This window comes from Xenopus laevis, chromosome 4S (genome assembly GCF_017654675.1).
Source record: "Xenopus laevis strain J_2021 chromosome 4S, Xenopus_laevis_v10.1, whole genome shotgun sequence".
Classification (NCBI taxonomy): domain Eukaryota; kingdom Metazoa; phylum Chordata; class Amphibia; order Anura; family Pipidae; genus Xenopus; species Xenopus laevis.
The window spans coordinates 117,689,096-117,710,255 of NC_054378.1; the positions used below are offsets into that span (position 1 = coordinate 117,689,096).

Genomic DNA, 21,160 nt, shown 5'->3' on the forward strand with positions numbered 1-21,160 from the left:
CATAACCAAGAACTGCTGAATGCTGTTGTAATGTGGGGAAGAGAAAATATTGGGTGGTTTGAGAAAACCACTATAGTAGCAGCACATTTATTTCTGATTCAGTTCAAATAAACGGGAGACAGGATATTACATTCAATGTTTGTATCTCCTTTAAACTGTTGTTTACCGAAACAATTCCTGTTTCCCCCTCATCTGCTTGTAAAGTTCACAAAGAACATATAGAAGGCTTGGCTTCTTAACCAGAACTTTGCTTTATTGTCTCAACAGCAGATACAACCTGTGGGCAGCACTCTGGCTATTGCAAAGGTAGTTTTATCCCAACCTAATCTGGCCCAGCTTCTTTCCCTGATTCTAACACTCACAGAATGGCCTACTTCCCAAATCATCACCACCCAACTTTATTAACAACTTGAACAATCAATTTTAAACAAATTGCATTAAGGCTACCTTACCTGGTATTTATTTTATATATATTTTTATATATTTTGTATTTTTTCAGATGCATGGTGCCTCCCTGGTGATAAGGATGAAGCCGATTCGCCTATCTTGATTCCTACAAACTTGAGTTCCAAGACAGAGTTTCACTGCATATCTGAAAATGACTGTTTTCCTTGCACGGTTGTGGAACTAGAGATATCACTTACCTATTTAACAGGTAGATTACACAATATGTATTGGACATTGAGTCAAGTATAGACTATAACAATGATTGCAAGTGCCGTTCTTGACACTAGGGGGCCTATTTACTTAGTTCAAGTGAAGCAATAGAGGAAAAAAAGTTTGAATTTCGAATGGTCAAATATGGCTACTTCGACCATCGAATGGGCTACTTCGACCTTCGACTATGACCTTCGACTTCGAACTAAAAATCGTTTGACTATTTGACCATTCGATAGTCGAAGTACTGTCTCTTTAAAAATTTCTTCGACCCCCTAGTTCGCCACCTAAAACCTACCGAGGCCAATGTTTGCCTATGGGGAAGGTCCCCATAAGCTTCCTAACAATTTCCTGATCGAAGGGATATCCTTCGATCGATGGATTAAAATCCTTCGAATCGTTCGATTCGAAAGATTTAATCGTTCGATCGAGCGATTATTCCTTCGATCGTTCGATCCTAGGAATAGCGTAAAATCCTTCGATATTCGAAGTCGAAGGATTTTACTTTGACGGTCGAATATCGAGGGTTAATTAACCCTCAATATTCGACCCTAGGTAAATGTGCCCCTAGGTAAGAATATCACTGTAGACAACACAGCTACAGGGGGCACTGGTTGTAGCTCAATAACACCAGGACAGGTAATAAATAAAATCAGCCCCTGTAGTACATATAATAAACAAGGGATTTCAACAATCCCACATAACACAGCCTTAGGAGCACAGTAAAGCTGATATGATAAAGTTCTGTCTCTTTAAATTCACTTTACATTCACTCTAGAGGGAATGAAAGCACTGGAAGGTGAAGACTGTGATAGTTATGATAAAGGTGATGATGAAGAGGGGACGAAGAAAGAAGAAGCTTCAAGTGAAAGCCAGTATTTAGAGACTCGATTTCACAGTAACGGTATGTGCTGCTGGAAGTGCTGAGAGTTAACCAGAACCTTGATCTTACTTTTGTACATGTTGCACTGCAGATGTTTAGAGATTTTGGTGATGACGATGTTGCCAATAAGAATTATCTATCCCTCACCCACTTTTCAGTGACCAGTTTGTTCCCATGAATTCCCATTAAAGAGAAACGGACACCAGAAAATAACCTTTTTTTATATCCATCATAACATTGTCTTTGAATGCTATTTATACTTTTGCCATAAAAGTATTTGCCTGATGCTTTTACATGACCTTTCTTACCCCCATGTTCCTCTATGAGGGGGCTGCCATATTTGTGCAGCAGGAGTCCGTTAGCATTAGACACTAACTGACAAGTTAAGAAGGGACAATCAGTTTGGCAAAACAGTCAGGTTTATGAACTTTAAATTATAATTATTTACAAAAGCAGAACTATCAGCAAAAAAACGACCTATAGTTAACTTTTAATGAACATTCATATTTTGAAAAGAAAATTTTTAGTGTCAGTATCACTTTAACTCTTCTCCTGAACTAAACTGTAAAGGCAGCCATACTTGAGCCAAATTGTCTGTTGTCCGATTTAACCAACCTAATAAACAGCCAAATACTACAAGTAGGGATGCACCGAATCCACTATTTTGGATTCTGCCGAATCCCCGAATCCTTTGTGGAAGATTCGGCCGAATACCGAACCGAATACGAATCCTAATTTGCATATGCAAATTAGGGACAGGAAAGGAAAAAGTGGGAGAAAATTGGTTTACTTCCTTGTTTTGTGACGAAAAGTCACGAGAAATCCTGCCCTGCCCACAATTTGCATATGCAAATTAGGATTCGGATTTGGTCCGGCCAGGCACAAGGATTCAGCTGAATCCGAAATCCTGCTGAAAAAGGCCGAATCCTGGATTCGGTGCATCCCTAACTACAAGTATGGGACCTGTTATCCAGAATGCTCGGGACCTTGAGTTTCTGGATAACGGATATTTCTGTAATTTGAATCATCATGCCTACTAGAAAATCATTTAAACTTTAAATAAAACCAGGTTTTGCTTCCAATAAGGATTAATAATATCTTAGCGGGGATCAAGTACAAGCTACTGTTTTATTATTAAAGAGAAAAAGGGAATCATTTTTAAAAATTTGGATTATTTGGATAAAATGGAGTCTATGGGAGATAACCATTCTGCAATTTGGAGCTTTCTGGATAACGGGTTTCCGGATAAGGGATACCATTCCTGTATTAACTATTTTGCCTGTATATGCACTAATGTTTGGTCAGGACAGATTCTCAGACTTGGCAGACTGAAGCTCAACAATCTCCTTTCCAACTGATATGCTATAATAAGGTTTTCTTCGGATATTGAATGGATAGATCTAATAATCCACACAGCAAAGGCCTGAAGCAAACCACAATTCAGGAGGCACTTGCCCCTTAAGGGTTACAATCATTGCCTGGCCCCTGAAGGGTAAATATTTGGCCATATCAAAGATTTGCTTGTATTGCCACCTGGATAGATTAGCTGATTTGTACACTATGTGCATGTGGCCAGTTGAAAGGAAAATTCATTTGTTGGAACTACATTTTCATAACAAATATATTTGCCAATGAAAACCCCTTTAAATATTTCTCCATTAATCTTTATTTTTTTGTAAACAGATTCATTCATCTGTGCCAACTTCTTCATATCCCAGATCGGTCCCCACAGCAGTTGCTGCATCATGGTGGATGTACGAATGCCCATATCTTCTATACCTTTCAGCCCTCGTACAGGCACAGTGCAAGTGGTAGGTATCCAGTCTCTGCCCTTCTGCTAAACTAGAAGGATATTATGGCTTTCTGTAATTGCAAAGGGAAATGTCGCATCGGTCAAGCAGTAGAGCAGCCAATCGAATATGTTCTAGACCAGTCAAAGCTAACTGCTGATCTGGCGTCACGGACCACTGGACCCCGCAGATTTTTTCCTTTATAAGTTTATGTGTAGTTGTTGTGCTTGAACTCTGTAAATGCTTTTGAGAAATAGTAACTCTGGAAATGTTAAATAGAAAAACCCAAATCTTTTCCTGTTTTCTTCAGTTAACCAGGAGCAGAAAGGAGAACTACATTTCAATAAGAGAGAACAGAATAAAAGAAATAGGGAAGGGCACAGAAATGAAACAGAATAAGAATAATAGAAATACAGGATTTTGGGAACAAGGCTGGTTGGCAACACAGTGATGTTTTGTTTTTGATGTAAACTAGAGGGCTTTATTACTTTTAAATGCTGGTGATACTTTGACATGGGCAAACCCTGAATTAACACCTTCCATCTCAATAGGGGGGAACAATTCGGGTGCTTGTTTGTCCCCCTCGGCTCTGCTGTTATAAAATTGCACCACCGTTTTGGCCTCCTCACACCTGGGGCCCAGGCTCCTTGATGGCAATCACCGAAGAATGTTCAAAAGATTCTGATCTGGTTCTGGTTTCCTACCTTCTGTGCATGTTTAAGGCCCATGTTAGAACTGAGCTTTAAAAAAATACACAAACAAGTTAACAAAATAAAGCATGTTTAATTCATAGGGGCAGATTCACTAAAGGTTGAAGTGGCCGACGCTCGTGTCAATCAGAAATCCCATCCGCAGGGACATTGCCAATTTACTAACAAGCGTAGGGGACAATTCGCTAGCGTTCATTCGCACCCTATTGCCAGGCGACTTTCCGATCTGGCGAACGGTCGTTACTGCGCAAATTTACTAAGATGCGAATTTTACTGAACGTTATCTCTTTCATCAGAGTTTTCTTCGTCACCTCATACCTCCCAACATTTTTTAAATAAAAAGAGGGACAAAAAAGTTGGTGCACATAGTGTGGCGAAATTTTTTTGACCAAGCCCGTTTTTGTGGCCACACCCCCTAATTATTATGTTACTTTTATAAAATGTGGCAATTTATGAAAGTTTGAACATATTTCTGTGGTTTTTTTCCAGTTATTACAGTTTTGCTAATGAAGGTGAATTGCCCTTTAAGCTGTGAGTCCATCTTTTCCCAAGGGACCTGTTATCTTATATTGTTACAATTACTTATTTGCTTATCTCGAAATTGTTACAAAGTAGCTTATCTGCTGCTGTGGCAGTTCTGGGCTCTCGGCCAAAAGCCAATTAAGTTAGAAACTTTGTTTCTATTTCTGGCTGTTCGGGCGCAGAGAAAAACAGGACTTTCCAGTACAAACGAGAAACTGTGGGTTGAGCTGTCAAAAGAGGGACTGTCCCTCTAAAAACGGGACCGTTGGGAGGTATGACCTCAGACCAGGAAAACTGATAAAAAGAAGCTACATTCTCCTCAATCTTATGTCAGTGGCATCATATCCTGTATGCCGGAAATGCTTTAAAGTTAAAGAAGCAGGATAGTCTGAACTATCATTTTTGTGTTAACATTTGAGGGGCATGTCACATTTGTTTAAGGGTGGGCTCATGTCTAGGGCATTAGAGGATCTCTTCTGTCTTTATTATGGCTCATTGGGCACGTGTTTGAAAAAGTGGCCACTTCAAGCATTTGCACCAACATTACTTTAAAGGAATAGTTCAGTGTGAAAATAAAAACTGTGTAAATAGATAGGCTGTGCAAAATAAAAAATGTTTCTCATATAGTTAGTTCGCCAAAAATGTAATGTATAAAGGCTGGAGTGAACAGATGTCTAATAAAACAGCCAGAATCCAACTTCCTGCTTTTCAGCTCTATAACTCTGAGTTAGTCAGCGACTTGAAGGGGGGCCACATGGTACATTTCTGTTCAGTGAGTTTGCAATTGATCCTCAGCATTCAGCTCAGATTCAAAAGCAACAAATATGACCCATGACGCCCCCCTCAAGTCTCTGATTGGTTACTGCCTGGTAACCAGGGTAACCAGTCAGTGTAAACCAAGAGAGCTGAAAAGCAGGAAGTTGGATTCTGACTGACATGTTATACATGAAATCACTCCAGCCTTTATACATTACATTTTTGGCTAACTAACTATATTAGAAACATTTTTTATTTTGCACAGCCTGTCTATTTACCCAGTTTTGATTTTTACACTGAACAATTCCTTTTAAAAGACTTTTATGTACCCGCCCTATTCAAATTAACCTAAGCGCAAGCGTGCTAGCGAAGTTTCTTTTGGCAGAAATGCGAAAATTCGCTAGGAAATGCTCGCCCAGCCGAAGTAACGGTAGCGAGAATTCGCCAGCGTTCGATTGCCGAGACGCAACTTGCATTTTAGTGAATTCACGTTGTGGCAACAAAACCGTCGCTGTCAAAAATTCACCCTTCAGTGAATTTGCCCCATAGATGTTAAAATGCCACCTTTCGGCTGTTAGCCGGATGTTGGGTTAAAAACAGATTAAGACCCTCAGGTTGTGCATCACTAATGTATACAAAGTCTAACAGTTATTACATAATCAGTCTTTTGTAAATCAGCATTTTTCCATAAGGACATATGTAAAACAGGCAAATGCCCCCTATATTGTACCCTATAACCTTTCCTTGCCACAAACAAGTAGCGCCCCAGGGAAAGGGAACACCTACTCCTCTGCCCAGACTTGTGTCTGTTTTTCCTATTTTAAGTAACCTGTTGCATTGAGTAGTTCATGTGAGCAGCTTGATAAAAAATACAGTTTATTTTAGTCTGCTGCAAGTAATCAGCTAAATAGTAAAACCTCTAACCTCTAAAACCTCAACAAAGATTTGCTGTAAATTCTATTGAGCAAGGTCAACTTTACCTCTTGTATCGGTTGTTTTGTTTTGTTTTTTTTTTGCATGTAATCAATATGTTCTTTTAAACGTTCTTCTTTTATACAGCGCTGCAGATATGTTGGTGCTTTATAAATATGTTTTGATCATAATCATTTAATAAATAAGCCCCCATATCTGATGTTGAATGGTGATGCTTTTCTTGCTGAAACACAATCTACCAGCTAATTATTTCTATCTCTACACAGGGAAAACTAGAGTACAGCTGCTTACATGGACACCTAAGTGAAAACTTTAATATATTGGCATACACTTTGCCGAGGTACCACGATATACTGAAAATCAACCATTCTGTGCCAGGTATGAGATCTGTTTTTCATCACGTGGATCCTGAGTTACCCAAAAGCTTGCTACTAGTGGCTTTCCCCTGGACATGTTGCAGTAGATTTCATTGATTTCATTGTCTCTTGCCTCTACAGGGTGCTTAGATCTGGGAGATCCAAATAAAGTGTCGCTCTGCAAAGGTAGGTTTGTGTCCCTTTCGAATAAGTGTGGACCAGTGAATAAATACTTTTTGATGCCTTCTTACTAAGTCAGTCAGTGGCATAATTTAGAGAAAACAGACCCTGCGGCTGCGTGGGGGGCAGATGGCAGCACAGGGATGCGGGTGCAATAATGCATATAGTTTGTGCAGTAACAGAGCTAAAATTCTAAGGGTTCAGCAAAGCATGTCACAACAGTGCACCAAAGCAATTCCTTGCCTCTCTGAAGAATGAAAGAAATGTCTGCTTTCAGTGGTGCAACTGGAGTGCACCGCCCCCCTGCAAAAAAACCTTCAGAGGGGCCAGTGCACTCTGATCCCCATCCTCCTCCCACTTCGCGTCTGCCCTGCCCACGCCCCACCTGACTCTGCCCACACCCGCGCTCGACTCCACCCCGACTTGCACCCCTTCCTCGCCGGTAAGAAAGTGGCTGGGGAAGAAGGTGTTTTCTTATTAGTGGTAGAGGAAGCAGACCCCACAATCCAGGCCCAGGGTCAGACTGGGCCGGTGGGACACCTGGAAAAAACCTTGTGGGCCCAGGCTCTTTTGGATCCAGCCAGCCCTGACCCGCTCCCTGCACTACCTCCTTACCTCCCGGATGTGCCGGCAAAAGGTATTCATGTGCGCAGGCCCGCTGCCTGCACTTCCTCCTTGCCTCCTTACCTCCCGGACCGCCGTCGAACGTATGCATGCATGCACGTACGGCTTACAGGGAAAGTGGTTTACCGGCAGATTGTACCGGTTGGGGGGCCCGGGGATGGTGTGGGGGGCCCCTGAGTTAGAGTCCTGCAGCGGGTCAGGTACCCACGGGTTACCTGCAAAAACCTGCTGTACCCTGTGGGTAGAAGTTCCGGGTGTGGGTATAGACACGGGTCGGCGGTTCTGCGGGTTTGCGGGTCGGGCCGTGTGTCTTCTCAATATCGATTTTTACTCCTTTTTTCTGATCGTGTCTACTTCTGATGATGTCACGTCCGGTTTACAATGATAGCACTTCCTGTTTTACTCCTTTTTTTCTGATCACGCCTACTTCCGATGATGTCACTTCGGGTTTACAATGACAGCACTTCCTGTTTTACTCCTTTTATTCTGATCACGCCTACTTCCGATGATGTCACTTCGGGTTTACAATGACAGCACTTCCTGTTTTACTCCTTTTATTCTGATCGCGCCTACTTTCGATGATGTCACTTCGGGTTTACAATGACAGCACTTCCTGTTTTACTCCTTTTTTTCTGATCACGCCTACCTCCGATGATGTCACTTCGGGTTTACAATGACAGCACTTCCTGTTTTACTCCTTTTTTTCTGATCATGCCTACTTCCGATGATGTCACTTCAGGTTTACAATGACAGCACTTCCCGATTCTTGATGGTTAGTGGTTCCGGGTTGCGGATAAGGTACTTGTGAGTCGTGTAGTGGGTCCAATTGGGTAAGAATGCGGGTTGTGGATTGCAGGTTGCGGGTACAGGTTCCAAAAAATGGACTTGCGCAGGACTCTACCCTGAGGCTGCGGCGTGGGGGGACCTGGGCTCCCAGTCAGATGCTGTCTGGGCCCCCTGTTCCCCGGCCCCCCTATAACTGTGAGGTCTGCTTTAGATCTGTGGCTGGCAGAGCAATTTGACCGTTCTGAGCTCATTCAAAAAATAGCAGCAAAATGCCCTTATTCACCTTTTAGCATCACAGTACCCTATGGGTCATTATCCTAATACAAAATTAAGAGAATCTTCATCTTATTAGCAAGACAAAAATTCCTCAGTTCCAATGGAGATTATTCTTTTGCCAGTGGGAAATTATCTTAAAGAGACCTAAAATATTTGCCCTTTAGAAGGTGATGTTTATAAGCAACGAGTTGATAGTGATACAATTGCACTTACCCCACAGTTTAAGACATTTATAATTAATACAAAATGGCTGTTATAGCTTAAAAAAATATATATACATAAAAAAATATATACATATATATACATATATATATATAATGTCCAGTTGGATCTCAGCACACCATTCAGGAAAAAGTTAATCCAACCCAGGTGCTATCCAAACGTGCTTTCATATAAGAATGTGGATAAATGGATGCACACCGGGATTTTTTAAAAAAAGTTAAAACTCGCTTTTATTTAAATACATGGTCGACCTGACCATGTTTTAAGTATTTAAATAAAAGCGAGTTTTAACTTTTTTAAAAAAATCCCGGTGTGCATCCATTTATCCACATTCTCATATATATATATATATACATATATATATATATATACATATATATATATATATATATACATATATCCCTGAACATGGCAACCAAAGGAATGAACATGGCAACCAAAGGGGTTGACACATTACAACACAGTTACCCTTCAGCTACAGACGAGTAGATGTTACATGCTTGCAAAGTAATTCTATTATATTTAAAGGGGTGGTTCATCTTCAAGTAAATTTGTAACATGTTATACAATGGCCAATTCTAAGCAACTTTTCAATTAGTCTTCATTGTTTATTTTTTTATAGTTCTTAAATTATTCTCTTTTTCTTCCGACTCTTTCCAGCTTTCAATGGGGGTCACTGGCCCACATCTAAAAAAAAAAAGAAATGCTCTTAATTAATTAATGTTAGAGATGTATTGTAATTACAACTTTTTTATTACTCCTCTTTCTATTTAGACCCCCTTCTATTCCTATTCCAGTCTCTCGTTCAAATCAATGCATGGTTGCTAGGGTAATTTGGACCCTTGCAACGAGACTGATGAAATAGGAGAGCTGCAGAATAAAATGCTTAAAACATATAAAATTATAAAAAATGAAAAGCAATCGCAAATTCTAAGACTATCACTCTGCATCATACTAAAAGTTAACTCAAAGGTGAACAACCCTTTAAATTAGATTAGAGATGGTATAATATTAAGCGCTTTCCCATTACCACCTTTACTTAACAACCAGACCATTTTTTTCTTCTCCAGTTAATGTTTGCCTGCATTAAACTTTAGTATTTTCTTCATGTTTCTAGTGCCACTTTTGGATATCATCGATGGAGAGACGAATACCTCTATAGGGATCTTTAACGGATCTAGAAATGACATCTTTACGCTGGATATAGTTTATAAAGGGGAAGATCGTTGGATGATGCAACATATTTTGGTCAGTTTTGCTTCCATAATAATATATCCAACCTGTTACCTTTCATCTGATGAATGGCAAAATTAGGCATATATATATATATATATATATACACACACACACACACGTGTGGGATCCGTTATTCGGAAAATGTTATCCAGAAAGTTCAGAATTATGGAAAGGCTGACTCCTATAGACTCCATTTTATCTAAATAATCCATTCCTTTTTCTCTGTAATAATAAAACAGTAGCTTGTACTTGATCCCAACTAAGATATAATTAATCCTTATTGGAAGCAAAACCAGCCTATTGAGTTTAAATGATTTTCTAGTAGACTTAAAGGAGAAACAAACCCTTTACCAAAAAAAAACCCCTACCCGCCACACCACGTAGACCACCCTCCCTCCTCCCCCTAGCCTCGATGCCCCCCCCTGGGGAAATGCCACTAACTTTTTACTTACCCCTCCGTGCGAATTCAGGGATCACAGTTCACTGCAGCCATCTTCTTCTCTTTGGTAAATCTGAGACGGAGACCACTGGCAGTGGGGTAACTACTGGGGAGCGCATCCTGCGCCAGGGCCCGCCCCCTCTAGTTACGTCACTGGAGACCAGTGAAGCATCACATGCGCAGTTGGAGCATGCGTCAAAATGGATGGAAATTGCCGAAGCCCCGGAAGAAGACACGAAGGCCCGGAAGATGGCTGTGGTGAACTGCGATCCCTGAATCTGCACAGAGGGGTAAGTAAAAAGTTAGGGGCATTTCCCCAGGAGACAACTAGGCTGAGAGGGAGGAGGGAGGGGGTCTACGTGAGGTGGGGGTTTTCTTTGGTAGGGTTTGTTTCTCCTTTAAGGTATGAAGAACCAAATTATCGAAAGATCAGTTATCCAGAAAGGCCACAATATATATATAGGGTGTGCAACTTTATCCAGGTCTGGATTTCAAAGTTATTTGCCCCCTAGGCCAGGGATCGCATACCCAGCCTGCTGCCACCAGAATACGCTAGTATGAAAGAAATAGCCAATAGAAGACTGTGTCCCCATCCTACAAGTCACTCTACGTGAAGACACAGGAGTTGCACCAGGACAGGAGATTTTAAATCTGGCACAGTTCACTGGTGCAGCTCCCTATCTAAAACTTTGCCAGACTAGGCCCAGGCCCTGTGCCCTTTCGACAAATCCAGGCCAGATCATCCCACGCATGGCCATCTCTAGGTACAATACTTATAAGCCTTATTTTCAACCAGGACAAGCACTGATTATTAAATTATTTTTGGTAAATATTGCCAAATAGCTAGTTTTTTAAATCCATATTCTGCTATTGCTTGTCTATATAAATCATCTCTCAGAAGTCAGAATAGCTCATCTTCAGTGTCTACAGCATTAACTATGACTATTAATTCCAACAGAAATGGTGCACTCAAATGAGAAATCTGTGTTTTTTTGTATTGCAGAATGGAGACCAGCGTTTCATTGTTCTTCACGAAGATATTGTTCCCTGCATGTGTTTTAAAGTATGTTTTGAAGTAGTCTTAATAATGCTTCATGTGAGCTAGATGAAGGCATATATACAGTATATCCATGCACTGCCAAAACCACTGTGTGGCCTGGCAATAGTTTGTCTGATACTTCTTGCAGGAAATTAATGGGGTGGTTCACCTTTAAAGGGATACTGTCATGGGGAAAAAATTTTTTCAAAATGAATCAGTTAATAGTGTTGCTCCAGCAGAATTCTGCACTGAAATCCATTTCTCAAAAGAGCAAACATATTTTTTTATATTCAATTTTGAAATCTGACATGGGGCTAGACATATTGTCAATTTCCCAGCTGCCCCAAGTCATGTGACTATGATAAACTTCAATCACTCTTTACTGCTGTACTGCAAGTTGGAGTGATATCACCCCCTCCCTTCCCCCCAGCAGCCAAACAAAAGAACAATGGGAAGGTAACCAGATAGCAGCTCCCTAACACAAGATAACAGCTGCCTGGTAGATCTAAGAACAACACTCAATAGTAAAAACCCATGTCCCACTGAGACACATTCAGTTACATTGAGAAGGAAAAACAGCAGCCTGCCAGAAAGCATTTCTCTCCTAAAGTGCAGGCACAAGTCACATGACTGGGGGCAGCTGGGAAATTGACAAAATGTCTAGCCCTATGTCAGATTTCAAAATTGAATATAAAAAAATCTGTTTGCTCTTTTGAGAAATGGATTTCAGTGCAGAATTCTGCTGGAGCAGCACTATTAACTGATTCATTTTGAAAAAAACATGTTTTCCGATGACAGGATCCCTTTAACATTTATTAAAGGTCGGATTTCGAATTCATGTGAGTTTTTTAAAACGCTTTTAAATTCGAATAAACTCGAAATTCGATTGGGGGGTTATTTATAAAAAAAATTGAGTATCTAAAACTCGGATGAATTTTACCGACCCTAAAACCCGAATCGAATTCGACTCCAATCCAATTCGGCTGGTTTTAGGAGGTGATTAGTAGATTTCGAATTCTTAAAGGGCCATGGTATGATAAATTGCGAAAATCAAATTAGAATTTTTAAAAAACTGGATAATTCCCTAGTTGAATTTGACAGTTTTGACCATAAAAAAATAGAAAATTTGAATTTTCAATTCGACCCTTAATAAATCTGCCCCTTATGTATGTTATAGAATGGCTAGTTTTAAGCAAGTATTCAAGGGGGCCTGTTTTTTTTTTTTGTTTTTTGCCTTTTTCTTCTGGCTCTTTCCAGCTTTCAAATGGGGGTCAGTGACCCCACCTAAAAAAATGCTCTGTAAGGCTACACATTTATGGTTATTGTTACTTTTTATTACTCGTCTTTCTATTCAGGCCTCTCCTATTCATATTCTAATCTCTTTTTCAAATCAGTGTATGATTGTCGACAATTGTGTTTGACTAGCATTATTCTTGTCTAGGAAAGGCCCAGGAATTTATTTATCCAAAGTAGGATCATGACTTGAAGGACAACATTCCTGTCTGCATTCTGCTTGTTATTATTATTGGTATGTGGGACGACAAGCTGGAACCAACAGAAGTAAATTAAAATTCAATTTGTGTTTGTTTCTTTTAGGTATCATGGAGCGATATCACAGATGCAGTAAAATATAAAAGATGTCCATTTGAAAAAGGTACATAGATATATATAGATTTATTTTTATGTGTATTTAGCAAGTAAGTGCAGTTCATTTGACCATTTTGGTTGCAGAGGTAATATATTGTATGAGTATTGTGATTATAAAAATCAAAGACTTTCAGTTAGGATAAATAACCCCTGCAGATGCAGTTTGAGTAGCAGCAAATATATTCAACTATTACATTTGCTATTTTTTAAATGGTAACTTAACTTCTTTCTTTCTTGCTGTTGCCCCTGTTTCTCTTTTGCTCATCTTTTCAATTGGAGCATCTGGTGGATAACTCCCAACATAAATAAAAAGCTAGGGCTCTCCTGTGCCTGCATTTATCCAAAAGGGATCATCTGTACATTTTGTGGGGTTCTCTCTTTAGCTCAGGGGTCCCCAACCTTTTTTACCTGTGAGCAAAATTCAGATGTATAAGGAGTTGGGGAGCAACACAAGAATGACAAATGTTCCTGGAGGTACCAAATAAGGCTTATGATTGACTATTTGGTAGCCTCTATGAAGACTGGCAGCCTACAGGGGACTCTGTTTGGCAGTAAAGCTGTTTTTTAGGCAACCAAAACTTGCCTCCAAGCCTGAAATTCAAAATAAGCACCTGCTTTGAGGCCATGGGAAACAACATCCAAGGGATCGGAGAGCAACATGTTGCTCACGAACTACTGGTTGGGGACCACTGCTTTAGCTTATTGAGATCTAGAGTTCTCAGTCTCCATTTTCTTGTCACATGTTCCCCCTTCCCTACAATAGTCTCAGATGGGTTAGAGGCCTTCCTTTGAACTTGTAGAGTGTGGAACATGATGGACTTTCAACTCAACTACCTGTGTCACTGTGTTGTTCATCATCCATTGCACCACAATTAAAGGAAAACAAAACCCTTAACATTAATAGGGCTAGAAATGCCACATTTGATATACTGAACTTACTGCCTTACCAGGCTAAAGGATCAGCAGACCTATAACAGTAATGACCCAGGCCATTAAAGTTGTCCAAGGAGTTCACCATCCTGTATTCTGTTAGGAGAGTCAGTGACCCCGCACATGCTCAGTGGGCTCTGGACAGTTGTTGAGAAACTAGGCTTAATGGTCATCACAAATCTTGAAGCAGAGAGAAATTCAAGAGGTCCACAACCCATTATTAATATATTTAGGAGATAAAGATAGAGAGAAAATAGATGGAGGGCTACTGGGGCATATTTGGAGGCAAATATCTTCACTGCTAAAAGGCTGTGGCTGGTACAAAACCCCAAAACAAAATGTGCAGCAATTCTCTACCCTTCTTTTTTGTTAAGCTAGAGAATTTGAAAGTTAGTTCTCCTTTAAAGGGACTGATAATTGCGTTTTAGTATCCACTTCCTGTCTGTGCCTCCTTTTGAATAATTACATTTTGCTCCCTGTGTTCCCCCTAGAATTGCAATATGAAGATAATACATGGAAGAATAGTAACCTCACCGTAAGCCTAGTCAATTCCAAATTGTTGTATACACTGGAGGTGTGGTGCCCTGTGATGGTTGAGATTTCACTGTGCTGGAGAAATGGACACCAAGCCGACTGCCATGAAATTCCAGGCTCCAGGAGAAACATTACGGCGCAGGTACTAGATGAATTGGGCATTGGGGAAGAGAGGAACAAACATTTCATAAGTGTACTCACAGTGTGAATTTTGGAGGGAACGTGGCTTGAATTTGAGGCCAAAGAACTTCAGTTGGAAACTTTTTCCCCTATTAGACCAATTGAGAGAAGGTTATTTAAACAGACACTGATGCTAAACTCCAGGCTGAACTTTAAAGGAGAAGGAAAAGCTGTATTTACATGGGGGTGCCAAAAGTTGGGGACCCCCGAGTGATTGTATTTACTTACCTCACACCCCGAGGCTGATGCTCCTATCAGCAGAAAACTGCACCAGCCCGGGGTTTATTCCAGCGAGCACCATGGAGTGATTCTCTTCCTGCTTCTTCTTTCTTCACTCGGGTGTGCATGCGGAGTAACGTGAAAAGCCTAACTTTAACAAAGAAGTTGGCTATTTCGTTCTCCTGCACATGCGTCTTCCCCGGGATATTTGAAAACCAAAGAAGAAAGAAACCGATCGTTCTGTGGTGTTCACTGGAACAACCCCTGCACTCATGCAATTTTCTCCTGATAGGAGCACTGACCCAGGGTGTAAGATAAGTATATACAATCAAGCTTAGCTGCCCTTCTCTGGACCCTCTCTAATACAATAATGTCCTGTTTGAGTGATGGAGACCTTTATAGGCAATAAAGGTGCAGAAACGATTCAGTCATATTAGAGTGCCCTACCAATTTCGTTAGACATTTACTCCCAAGAGAAAGGGAATAAAGCTACCTCACCTGGTATATATATAGCAAGTCAATAAATGCAAAGTAGAGGCTATGCATTGTAGTGGGAGGAAGGATGAAAGAACGGTTTACAGGTAGAGGAGAGACCCAACGTTACGTTGGTTTATTGCATGGGCATAAGGTAGCACAATGGTTAGCAATCCTGTCTTGAACTGAATCTGCTAGAAGCTTATAAGTTCTCCATGGGGCAAATTCACTAAGATTCGTAGTTGCGCCAGCATCCGCTTTGCCGCACTTCACCACGCTTCGTCAGGCGTATTTTCGCCAACGCTACGCAAATTCACTAAAATCCGAAGTTGCGCTCAGGGGAAGCGTAAGGTTGTGAAGTTGCACTAGCGTTAATTTGCCAAGCAAAGCAAAGTTACGCTAGCGATGGTTAATTTGCATACGGCGCCAAATTGAAGTTACAATGGAGGTATATGTAGCGGCACTACACAAGCCTGGGAAACCTTCAAAACAGCAAATAAAATTTTTATTTTGCCCTACACATGTGCCCACTGTATAGTTAAGGTGCCATGAGTTAGGAAATGTAGGGGGGGAAGGAGGGTAGCCCCAAAAAAATTTTCAATCTTTTTCAGCCTATCACCCATAAAAAAAGAAAAAAGGCCAGCATTTTTTGGGACTTAGAAAAATGTTTAACTTTTTTTGAAGCAATCCCTATCTACTCTATTGCACTTCGCCTGGTCTGAGGTGGTGAAGGAAGTCTGGCGTAAAAGGTAGCGTTCAGAATAATTTGCGCATCAGTGAATTTGCGTAGTTACCTCCGTTGCGCAAATTCGCCAGGCGTAAGGGTGCGAAGTAACACTAGCAAATTTACACCAGCGTCCATTAGTGAATCTGCGAATTAACAAAAATGCGCTACGCTAGCGCATTCACGCTGGCGTTAGGCGCTTCGTCGTTTAGTGAATTTGCCCCCTTGTGTCTGTGTGGGTTTCCGCCATTCACAGATTTCCTCCCACACTCCAAACACACAGGCAAGTTAATTGGCTACCGATGAAACTGACCTTAGATTGTAAGCTCCACTAGGACAAGGGCTGATATGATGTGTAAAGTACTGTGGAATTCGCTGGTACGATATAAATAAGGGATAATATTGCATCCATAAGAAACTCGTCCACCTTCCTTATTCCGTTCCATTTCAGCGCATCACTGAAGAAGCCAAAGGTCTACATTCTGTTCAGCATTCCATTTGTGTCCAGGTATGAATATTCATATTGCAGAAGTTGCCAATAAGCAAAGAGTAGAAAGGGACATCAATATAAACACATTATTCAAAGCTGCTCAGTATAGTGGGTAACTATAGAGGAAGCAGTTACCAGCTGCCATTAAATGATATGTGGTTTTCAATGTTAAACTTAAAGGAGAATTTTTTTACTCGTCTTTATTTAGTCATCTCCATCGCTCCATCCTGAAATGTAAATTGCTCACTAGTTGCTTCGACCCCTGGCAACAAGGTGGAGCATTACTTTTAATACTCTTATAATTGAAACATTGAAGTTCTAATCTGAAACTTTATTTTCCCTACAGGTTAAATATAAGGATAAAATCTGGCACACAAACTGTACTGGAAATGTCAGAGGTGAGTTCAGAGGGAAAAGGTTGACATTGTTGCCTTACAACATTTATACACTGGTGTTTTAATTAATTCTGTGTGCATCAAAACCTATGTATTTTAACTTGCATTAAAACATTATTTTTATTGGTTCATGGGAAGGCTAAAAGAAAAACCTGCACCATAGTACTTGGAGTATGCTCAGCTGTGACAAGATCTTGGGGGCAGATTCCCTAAAGGGCAAAGTGACTAACGCTAGGGAAAATTCGCCAGCATGATGTCATTTTTGTACCTCGCCAATTCCCTAATGGGCGCAGGTGTCACTTCGCTAGCGAAGGAAATAGACGCTATCGTTGCTTCGCACTCTAACACCAGGCGAATTTTTGCTCTTGCGAACGGACATAACACCAGGCGAATTTTTTCTCTTGCGAACAGACATAACTCCGCAAATTCACTAATATGCGGATTTTACTAAACGTTACCTCATTCGCCAGACCTGCCTTCATCCAGCTCAGACCAGGCGAAGTGCAATGTAGTGCATAGGACTTCCTCAATTTTTAGTGCAAAATTTAAAAAAAAAGGTCAGTAAAATTGGGGTAACCGGGTACCCCCTCCATTTTCTAACATATGGAACATAAACTATAGAGTGGGCTCATGTGTAGGGCATTATAACAAATCTATTTTATTTATAAAAGTGATACTGTCATGGGAAAAAAAAATTTTTTCAAAATGAATCAGTTAATAGTGCTGCTCCAGCAGAATTCTGCATGGAAATCCATTTCTCAAAAGAGCAAACTGTTTTTTTTATATTCAATTTTGAAATCTGACACGGGGCTAGACATTTTGTCAATTTCCCAGCTGCCCCAAGTCATGTGACTTGTGCTCTGATAAACTTCAATCACTCTTTACTGCTGTACTGCAAGTCGTGTGTGAGTGATATCACCCCCCTCCCTTTCCCCCCCAGCAGCCAAACAAAAGAACAATGGGAAGGTAACCAGATAGCAGCTCCCTAACACAAGATAACAGCTGTCTGGTAGATCTAAGAACAACACTCAATAGTAAAAACCCATGTCCCACTGAGACACATTCAGTTACATTGAGAAGAAAAAACAGCAGCCTGCCAGAAAGCATTTCTCTCCTAAAGTGCAGGCACAAGTCACATGACTGGGGGCAGCTGGGAAATTTACAAAATGTCTAGCCCCATGTCAGATTACAAAATTGAATATAAAAAAATCTGTTTGCTCTTTTGAGAAATGGATTTCAGTGCAGAATTCTGCTGGAGTAGCACTATTAAATGATGCATTTTGAAAAAAACATGTTTTTCGATGACAGAATCCCTTTAAGGTTCCCTGGACTTGTGTAGTGTAATGTATTTGCTGCAACATATATGTCCATTTAAATTTATCATTTCCCACCTTTTGTAAATTAGGCAATGCTAGCTCATCTTCTCTTTGATTGCCGAAGTTACGCTAGCGAATATTCACCAGCGTTCGGTGCCCTGGATGCAACTTTGCACTTTAGGGAATTGGAGTTGTCCTGGCGAATTTTTTCTCAAAACAGTCAGGTTTATGAACTTCAAGTAATAATTACTGACAAAAACAAACCTCTCAGCAAAAAATAATCAGCATGACCTATAGATAACTTTTTAAAGTCTTTATGACAAAATGCCCCAGGAATGTTCCAAAGGTCCAGTCTGAATATTTGCTGGACCGTGTCTGTCTCACCTGCTGAAGGACACAACAGGACACACATATATACTGACGTGCCTTTAGATAGAGATGATTTAATTGTGTATGTAAATTCTGATTATTCTGTACTAGACGAGGGTGATTGGGGATACATTTCTGCTTCCCAGTGCTTCATAGTTTAGAAGGGGTAGCAACTCCTGTAGCTTCGACGGGACATAACCTTCTAGATCAGGGTCCATTGAAAGCCATTTTAATGCCATAAAAGAGGCATAACTACAGAGAAAGCAGACCTTGAAGTTGCAGGCAGAGTTGTGCCTATTGACCTCCCACTCATCATTGCACCCTGGGCATGGGCCTAACCATAGTTGTGGGTTAAGGGAAAAAGTGTAGGGGGACAAGAGTGTAGGGAGGCAATTAAGGTCTTGATTAATAAGCTTTTTCAATATATCTTGGTAAAACTGGTAAACTTACCAATGTTTTGGGGCAGCAAATTGAAATTGCCCATAAAAAGGGGTTTTCTCTGTGGCTACTCTGTTGCTATCTTGGTCATACAAATTTGGGCTCACAGTGGACATCTATCAGGATCTGAACATGGAGGGGGAAAACGTGCTTATTTATTCTGGAACAGAATAGGCCACAACTAGGGGTAGGCCCATGCCCAGGGTGCAATGATGGGTGGGAGGTCAAAAGGCACAACTCTGTCTACCTATCTCTAGTCCTGCACACAATACTCATGCTGCCCACTCCCTAACACCTGCCTGTCCCTGCAACTCCCCCCACCCGTCATCATATGCACACTTGAGGTTGCAGTGGGGAGGTGGTCAGCTAAGTTGCCTAGGGAGCACAGTTGGCTTGGCCCAGCACCATTAGTTAGCTCCTCAAACAGGAGTGTATCTACCAGGGGTGCAAAGGGTGAGATCGTACCTGGGCCCACACCCTCTTGGGGCCCTCTGGATGCCCTCCGGACGCCCTCCGGAATTTCGTTCCAATGCAAAGGTGTACGGAAAACTGCATCCGAAGGTGGGGGGGCCTGTATGGCCTGCACCTGGGTCCGACCCTACTTAGTTATGTCACTGTCCTCAAATACTGATTGTATAAATAAAATCAGGCAAGGGATGCATTGACCAATATAGGTCAGTGGACAACTACATACCCCTAGGTAAAGATAAAGATTTTCTCCAAACGAGAGGAGGTTTGGTTATTTGAATAGACTATTCTAGTCTTCCCCATCAAAAGGCATCCTGATTACTTATTAAACCCTGCTTCCAGTTTAGCCACCCATGGCCCCAGTTACTGCAGAAAACACACCAGTCCCACGCCACCATGCTTTCTGAGGCTGTTCCTTGATACTAGTCAGGAATAATCCCAAAAGATTAAAATCCCTATGCATTCTTTCCATTCTCTCCAGCTAATTAGCTGCCTTACAGTAAATAATAGCAGATTTAACCATTGAAATAGTCCTGGGTATATATTTATAAAATATTTAATTCCCCTCTCTTGTATAACTGATAACCTTTATTATAGTTAAAATAAAGGTAAAGTCTACCCAATTCCTTCAGTGCTACAGAAATTATATTTTATTGTTTTCTTATGTTTTTCAGGTTCTCAGAGCTCCATAGACAGGAACAATTTCCTTATTGTGGCTTCAGACAGCTCACACATAGAGTCACCTCTCTGCATTGCATTCAGGAATATGTGTCTTGCTTTGAACAGCACCACACTCCAGGTATATAATAATATTGCACAACTGTGCCTGTCTCTGAGTTCCATGAAATCACCAGTGGTGTTTGTCAGTGGGAGAATGCACATCTTGCATTTATACCACAGTATTTGGTCTCTTTCTCACTCATTCCAGTTTTTACAAGAAAAAAAAATTAGGAGGCAAAGTACACCTGTGTTCCATATGAGGCTGGAAATTTCAACCGCTATCTGATTGCTAGGATGTAATTACCCTAGAAACCGAACAGTAGTTTCAGCAGTATCAGAAATGAAGATGAATAGCAGAGGGCCTAAAAAGAGAGAACAAATAAGAGCAATAAAAAAAGTGAACACGTATATAGGTACACTGCGATGGCATTTAGACTAAAAGTGCTGCCTGTTTCAAGTACAAGTCAAGTTTGTTTTATTCTAATATCTAAAATATTTGGGATGATTTATGTGGCCATAAACAGGCCAATAGAAGCGGCTGATTCTATCCTTCCAGACTGAGTTGTCACTTTATTGGCCATGTATGGAGCCCACTGACAGGCCTGTGTATCCGATATGTGGTTGAAAATCAACCGGATATCAATAGGATAGGTTTGAAAATCCAGTTGTACACGGAGCACATCAGTGCATTTATGGCATTCTCGTCCAATAGGTCCTACATGGGCTTAAGGTGGCAATCAGGGGCGTAACTATAGGGGAAGCAGACCCTGCGGCTGCAGGGGGGCCCAGGAGGTATAGGGGCCCCATGAGGCCCTAATTCATATACAATTTCAATAAATATTGGAGA

The 21,160-nt window shown here is 40.8% G+C and overlaps 1 protein-coding gene across 2 annotated transcripts in view; it reads left to right on the forward strand.

The window, feature by feature from the left end:
• il17rc.S (interleukin 17 receptor C S homeolog) overlaps positions 1-21,160 on the forward strand; it is a 58,405-nt gene that overhangs the window by 24,366 nt on the left and 12,879 nt on the right. The window contains exons 3-15 of one of the 2 annotated variants that reach the window (XM_041561755.1): positions 268-306; positions 500-655; positions 1,436-1,561; positions 3,224-3,351; positions 6,518-6,629; positions 6,749-6,793; positions 9,813-9,943; positions 11,374-11,433; positions 13,006-13,063; positions 14,478-14,662; positions 16,569-16,625; positions 16,954-17,005; positions 20,268-20,392. In XM_041561755.1, coding sequence (XP_041417689.1) covers positions 268-306; positions 500-655; positions 1,436-1,561; positions 3,224-3,351; positions 6,518-6,629; positions 6,749-6,793; positions 9,813-9,943; positions 11,374-11,433; positions 13,006-13,063; positions 14,478-14,662; positions 16,569-16,625; positions 16,954-17,005; positions 20,268-20,392 — 1,274 coding nt within the window. The remainder of the gene's footprint in view (positions 1-267; positions 307-499; positions 656-1,435; positions 1,562-3,223; positions 3,352-6,517; positions 6,630-6,748; positions 6,794-9,812; positions 9,944-11,373; positions 11,434-13,005; positions 13,064-14,477; positions 14,663-16,568; positions 16,626-16,953; positions 17,006-20,267; positions 20,393-21,160) is intronic. The other variant, XM_041561756.1, reaches the window with a different exon arrangement.